Source organism: Pinus tabuliformis, chromosome 6 (genome assembly GCF_031772625.1).
Source record: "Pinus tabuliformis cultivar Carrire ecotype Pingquan chromosome 6, CPIR1, whole genome shotgun sequence".
NCBI lineage: Eukaryota > Viridiplantae > Streptophyta > Pinopsida > Pinales > Pinaceae > Pinus > Pinus tabuliformis.
This window is the reverse complement of record NC_142292.1, coordinates 649,846,257-649,853,493: the sequence shown is the minus strand read 5'-3', so window position 1 is coordinate 649,853,493 and position 7,237 is coordinate 649,846,257. Positions and strand designations below refer to the sequence as shown.

At 39.3% G+C, this 7,237-nt stretch overlaps 1 protein-coding gene across 3 annotated transcripts; it reads left to right on the top strand.

The window, feature by feature from the left end:
- The first annotated feature begins 802 nt into the window (after positions 1–802).
- LOC149260290 (auxin-responsive protein IAA8-like) lies at positions 803–5,275 on the top strand. Of its 3 annotated transcripts, none has more exons than XM_089420150.1 (7): positions 803–1,134; positions 1,272–1,339; positions 2,041–3,093; positions 3,373–3,596; positions 3,696–3,837; positions 4,197–4,258; positions 4,359–5,275. In XM_089420150.1, the coding sequence occupies exons 3-7, from the start codon at positions 2,180–2,182 to the stop codon at positions 4,394–4,396; spliced, it is 1,380 nt and encodes a 459-aa protein (XP_089276276.1). In that variant the 5' UTR covers positions 803–1,134; positions 1,272–1,339; positions 2,041–2,179; the 3' UTR covers positions 4,397–5,275. The 3 variants fall into 3 exon arrangements, with proteins under 3 accessions (XP_089276276.1, XP_089276270.1, XP_089276282.1); XM_089420144.1 differs by having other exon boundaries at positions 2,038–3,093; XM_089420156.1 differs by having other exon boundaries at positions 1,957–3,093.
- Positions 5,276–7,237: the final 1,962 nt, after the last annotated feature.

Here is a 7,237-nt window from a genome sequence, read left to right as displayed (position 1 = left end):
GCTTTTTTTCCGCACTAAAAAACACAGCCACATTAAAGCTTTCAAAATTTACATTAAACTTATTTTCACTATAATTTAAAAAATTTAAAATTATATGATTTTATAATAATTTTAAAATTAAACCAGTTTTAATAAAATTTTAATGATTATAATTAATTTTTATTTATCACAATATCCCAATTTAAAATTTCACTAATTATATAATTTTGTAATAATTTTAAAAATATACAAGTTTTAATAAATTTTTAAAGATTATAATTCGTTTTTACTTATCACAATATCTAAATTTAAAATTTCACTCACTCACAATAATGCAACATAGAAACATAAAATATATTTATGTTCACTTTGAAATAAAATATTCAACGTTAAATTTTTTAATTATCACAACGGAAATTTGTTCTCACCTTATAATTAGGGTCACAAGGGTGGATGACATTTTTAATCACCTATCACTTTGGACCACTAATATTTGGAGAAGATACTTGTATTGAAAAGATAGGGCCGAGTGAAATTGGGAGGGTGAGTGGTGAAATTATAGAGACATGAGGGAGGCATGACCGGCAGAAATAGGGATTCCCTGCAGACAATCCGCCCGATGATCGCGAAGGATCATGCGGGCCAGCCATGGGGTTTCCCGGCAGGGAGGGTGGCCGCCGGGCGGCCCGGCGGTCGGTTCGTCATCGCCGTCGGGCTCCGGCACTCCAACTCAGACTGCGGCCCGGATGTCCCCTGGATGGACCGGTGTGTCGCCTCTTGTCCCCCAGCCCCTCCAGAATTTACTAATTGTGATATCGCGTAACGACCCGGCAACATTATCCTCGCTCCACCGTCCGATCCTCGCGTAAGAAACTCCATAGCCCCGTGGCCGACCGATGGCGTGGATCAAGCATGCTGGATTACGATACCCACGGCAAAAATCATTGCAGCGCAGAGGGGGCTTTGAAATATGCCATTCAGCGAAGCCGATGCAGAGCGAGCTGTGCCGGATGAATGTGGGATTTTGATGTATTGGGTGAGGAACTTGGATGGAAAAAAAAAAGACAGTCCTTGGGATTTACTGTAGCGGTGGCTATGGAGGGGCCCTAGTAATAATATTGTTGCTGATACAGTTGGTTGGTGGTTATGCATAAGGTCCAACTCCTCCCCTTGCTTGGTATTCTTTTACTTGATATATTTGTTGGGTATCGAGGATTATTGTTTCTGGTCCAGTTAGTTGGTTTATTGCTGAGTTTTTGGAGATAATCAATCGAGTGTTCTGTCTGATACAGGCGAAGAAGAAGCTTATCAGAACAAACAAAAGAAGATTTTTTGTTTTTAATTCTTTTTCCTTCCCAAGGTATGCATCAATGCTTTCATGTGGGTTTAGTGTGCTTGATGGTTGTTGGGGCCTGTGATTCTGCCATTGTTTGCTCCTAATTATCATGGGTGGGTACTGGGTATGGCTGTCATGCAATGTGTGTGTGAGGAGGGAGTAGTCTGGTTTAGGCTGTCCATGCTTTTGATTAGGAATTATGTCTCCCATTATTTGATGAGACCTGGACCTGGCATAGAAGAAGTCATTGGTACTGCTTTTTAATAGCAAGGTTCAAGCTTACTGCACATGTTGTGGGATTCCTGTCACAGGGAACATCGAGCTTGATTCTGAAATAATTAGTGTCATTCTAGTGTTAAAGGCTAATGTTACTATAGGAATTATTGGTTTTGTTTGACTGCAATAATGGAGTCATGGTAGGCATCAAACCATCAGATGAATTGTTAGTGTTATTAATGCATTTGAAGTCCTTCATGACAGAGATAGAGATGAGTGTGCTTCTTTTTTGGTGGTCTATAAAATTTATTTATTGAAGTTTCTTGCTTACCAGGACTACTTCCTGCTTGTTGCAGTTGTTGGTTTTGTTATTTATCTTTGTATCATTGTCCCGTACATTCCTTTGGGCTGTGTATGATTTGCAGGGAAAAGTAAGCAGCAGTGTGGAAGGATTGATTTTGTTGCCCTTTTTTATGTTTTGGTTTGTTGTTCTGTGATAACCCAAGTAGGATTCGAGGATAACAGTGGCGAACGAGACTACTGAATATCGGCATTGCTTTGGAGATTCTCATTCTGATGCATGTAGCCAACCAGTCAGTGAAGTTTACAGTGCGCAGTATCCTGATTTCGTGAAGGAAGAGAGGTGTAATGTCGTCTAATATTAATGTTTATATCGAGGAGGGCTTGAGCAACGTCCCCCCTCCAGGTTCTTCAACTATAGCAGATGACAGCAGTCAGAATAACCCAGGGGGACTGAAGGAGCACGATTACATCGGTCTGTCGGAAGTTTCCTCGTCGATAGAGAGTTCTGTGGTCTCTTGTGATGGTGAAGAGAACAATATGAACCTCAAGGAAACTGAGTTGAGATTGGGCCTTCCTGGTTCACTTTCTCCTGCAAGGGACTCATCTGAGCTGAATTTGTTAAGCCCCCTGACCATTAGGACAGAAGTGGAAGAGAAGAATCTGTTCCCTGTTGAAAAACAACAACATTCAACGAAGGATGGGGTGGCAGAAGAGAAGAATGGGCAAGACAAGTATAATATTCAGCCATCTGGAATGGGGAGGAACATGATGACTGTATCACCCAAGAATATTGTAACTGGTTCAAAGAGAGGCTTTTCAGAAGCGATGGAGTCGAGGAACTGTTTCCCGGATTCTAGAAATAATGGATTTTCAGCAGAGGGTAAGTGGGTGTTTCCTGCACAGGTTGGAGGAGTTATTGTGGCTGGATCCGAGGTTGAATTGCCCAAGACAACCACACAAGGAAAGTTTTTGCCGCAAGGACTAGCATCTGCTCCAGGAGCTTCTACCATGATGCAAGGGCCTACATCCTGGCATACAGGGGGCCTGGATCACTCAGGGAGCTCTTTCATGTCTTCTAGGAGTTCCAATGGAACAAACCTCAATGGAAAATCCATCAAGGATGGAGCTGCTTCAACTGGTGTCAAAGATATTGCACAGTCTAAGATGCCGCAGGAGAGGTCTCGTACTGAATCACAGCATGGGACTAATCAAAAACAGGTGCCTTCTGCAAATAACCCTGGAATGGCTCCTGCTGCCAAGTAAGTATTCAATCAGTTGGTGTATATCCTTGACAAAGATAATTTTGAGAACTGTTTTTGCTAGGCTATGGTCTAGTTTAAATGATATGATAACTGCTGCTGTTTGGAATGAAGTTCCCAATGAGAATATGTTTACAAGACCATGATCCAAGTTAATTTTCTTGTGATCCAACTTAAATTTCCTGATATTCTGTATAAGTTAGATGGTCTGGCATCTGCTTATTGAAAGCTCTCCATTAACCTCAGTGACTAAACAATAGGCGTGATTTTAACTGGCAGGGCTCAGGTGGTAGGTTGGCCACCAATTCGTTCTTTCAGGAAGAACAGTTTGGCTGCTCCAAAATCAAATGATGAGGATGATGTAAAGTCTGGATCAAGTGCTTTGTACGTTAAAGTCAGCATGGATGGGGCTCCTTATCTGCGGAAGATAGACTTGAAATTATACAACTGTTACCTTGAATTATCGTCTGCATTAGAGAAGATGTTCAGCTGCTTTACTATCGGTGAGTCCCTACTCTGTATGCATTTATTGTGTTTCTGTTTTATTACGAATTTTGATAATCTTGGATCTGAATAAATAGGGCTTATTTGATGAGTCGCAGGTCAGTGTGGATCTCATGGAGTACCAGGCAGGGATGGTTTGAGTGAGAGCAAATTGATGGATCTCCTGCATGGCTCAGAATATGTGCTTACATATGAGGACAGGGATGGAGATTGGATGCTTGTTGGAGACGTTCCATGGGAGTAAGTGCGCAAGTCTCTACTTCTTACGTTCTTTGTTTCTTCGAATTAGTACTTTTATGTAATATATGTATATTAATTATAATTCACAAGTAGGAGTTGTTCCTTCATTTGCCCTGCTATAATTTGGAAACCAATGAGAACTTTAATATATGCTCCGTCCAAGCTCTGTCCAAGTTCGCGTTAGATATCATATATACCATGTCAAAAGAATGTCTAGGCCATTCTCACATTTTAATTTTTTCCTCTGCAATTAATCTTACTGTTGTCATTTTTTCTATTCCTAGAATGTCAGCGTCTTCTTTGTGGCTCAGACAATGTTTTCAACAAAACAAATTGCTAATATGGAATACTCACTGCAGGATGTTCACTGACTCTTGCAAGAGGTTACGTATCATGAAGGGTTCTGAAGCAATTGGCCTAGGTATTTGAGCAAATCTTTCTTTTGATCAATTTCATCCGTGCAGTGAACTTATAGTTCTGGATCTAAAAACTTCAAGCTGACTTACTTTAATGGCTTGCAGCTCCCAGGGCCATGGAGAAATGTAAAAACAGGAACTAGATGTGGAGCATGACCTGCTCCCAAGTCACTGTGGGGGTTGACATAGGTCCAGATGGAGGGACGTGGAGTAGCCAGCGAATGAAGTAGATTATGTTTCTTTTTTCGTTCTTAGACTTCCTTATTTATCTTGGGCATCAAGGCTTGCCCAGCCAGTCAGCAACAATGTTGCTCAGCTTATCATACATCTTCTTAAGTGGGCTTGGAAATTCATTGTTGGTACTAAGTCTTTGGTGGACTGAAGGGAGAGGGACTTGGATTTTGTGACATTGGTATGCACAGGTCAAGAAGCAGGTCATGTATATCTGGAAGGAAATTAACAGGGAGATAATTAAAATTAGAACAGTGTCTGTTGTGTTGTTTTATTAGGAGTTGAAATGCTTGGGACCAAAAATAGGCTTATGGTTTGATGAGACATTATGTAGACTGAAATCTATCACTGAACATCTCTGGAGCATATAGATCTAGCTCTTTCAGCAAGGGAAATGGACTTATTGAAGGTCAGAATCATCAAAATTCCAGTTGAGCAATTCAGGAGCTATTTACTTTTGAAATCTGGAGGGATGAAGTGTAAAATCCTTTTTAAGATTACGAGAGAGACATTTTCTCTCGATGTCTTTGCAGTGCTTATATTGGCTACTTTAGTATTATGGTTTGGGATGAATCTATTTTCATCCACCAAACGACATCTGTCCTGTTTTGTGGAACTTGTTGCTACATTGCCGTTTAGGCTGGGTGAACTCTAAAGACTTTGGTAGTTTTATTTGACTGAACTATGAGTTTGATAAAACTCAATATGTCAATATGCAGCTTGAAGTGTGGCTTTATATATTATTGTATAGCTTTCAATGTTTCTATATAACCAATGCTGGTTTTTCTGAAGAGAGGTGTTTGGATGTTATTTGTGTCTATAATTTCTATTGCAAACATGTGAATTGTGTTCATTGAAATTGTTTGGTAGTATAATGTTTCTTGTGTAGGGATCATGGCATGATGGCCCTAGGAATCAGAGCAATTAAATCTTTATGGGAAAGATTATTATTGGTCATGCATTTGTGTGCTTTGTTAAGTGTTACAACCCACTTGCATTGGAATGATTCTATGAAGATTGCTTTAGTTAGATTGCAAAGAGATCATGGGCGAGGGCTTGACAGAGTTCAGTGATAGGGTCTTTATTGTAAATACCATAGATAACTAGTTATATATTGTGTGCTTTGTTAGATGGCAACCTTGGATTCCTTCAGACTGTGTTGTTCTCTTTTGGACTAAGTTATAGTGTGTTTAGCATAATTTTTGAAAAGAAAAAGTTAATCAATAGATGGGTTTGGATTGCAACTTTTAGCTTTGTTTTGCCTTGTACACTTAATTCAAGTTCACAATTATATGCTGATGACATTTTTGTTTGATGCATTGCAACTAGGAGAGTTTACTATCTATATTTTTGGAATGGAATGATTAAGGAATGAATTGACTGTTATCACTTGCTATGCTTCTTTTGATTAAAAATAAGGTAGAATTATGTGCTTTTAACTCTACTGCATCCTCTCTCCCTTTTGGTCAGTAAATCCTTTCAAGATCAATGTTGCTTTGATGGTCTTCTGTTGTTCTCTAACATTGATTATTGTTTGCTGTAATAGTTGTCTGTGATGGGATGTAGGGGCAAGGAATTAGATGAAGTGGAAAACGAGTAATTAATATGTTGCTTTCCCTTGCTCATTCTTGTTGGTGTGGGTTGCATGTATGATTGAATGGGAAGTTGATGAATTAAGTGCGATGGAGCCTGTTGTTTTCCTTTGTTCCTTCTTGCTGCTGTGAATTGCATCTATGATGGAATTGGAAATTGTGTAGATGACTAGTTGTTTTCCACCGTTAATGCTATGATTGCATGTAAAATTGGGGAGTTGTTCATGGAAAAATGTCAAGAAATGAAAAGTAATAATTGTAGCCTTGTTTTTCTGTTTATTTCTCATCTTTTTTCCAAGTAGAGGTGGCACTGTGTGAGTGGTACCATAGAGTAGAAAAATTACTTGACAAAAAAATGTGAATACAGAAGGGGAAAATGTCTTCAACCTTTCACAGTTGTTTGCTATTTTTTGCCCTAGCTAGACAGCCAAAATGTTTGGTGCTTTCAGTTTGTAATTTTTTTTCAGCTGACAAACTTCAGGTCTTAAATGTAACTCCATGCTCAGTAGAGGTAAAAATGTTCTCACTGCTGCTTGGGCAAGGGAAGTGATGATGTAGCCCATGTAACAAAGAAATAGATATTTATTGATGTGTTTTAGAAACATTTAATAGGGACTATGTTTGATGGGGAGGCCTCAGGATTCCGTTCAAGTTATTGCATCATGGGATGGTCCTACAATTTTTGCTTGATTTCATATATAGCTGGAAATACATGGCTTTGCTGATGAGTTCATCCTGTTTTGTACAGTATCCCATGTGGTGGAGAGCTGACGACCAAATATTAGATTCTCTCTCTTGTAGAATCTGTAAGGTATACCGCAACAAGCTGCATCACAACAGCTGTAATCATTGGCCCATTCCCACCAAACCCACCTAGAAGTTTTGTTCTGCAATCTTTTTTTTAATGTAAATTTATTTGTTAATCCCTGCCAAATGCCATTTGTTTGATAAATAACTAAATAACTCACCGCTGTCAAATAACAACAATGATGCCTTGTCTCCCATGTGGTGCATTAAATAAATTGAAACTGTGAGGGGGACAACACGATATTTCTATTCTGTCACTGTGATCTCTTGTCTGGTCTCGCTCATATCTTTATCAACTCAACCCCGCTTCTCACTGCCATTGGATATCAGGTCTTGCCCATTTCTTTATCAATT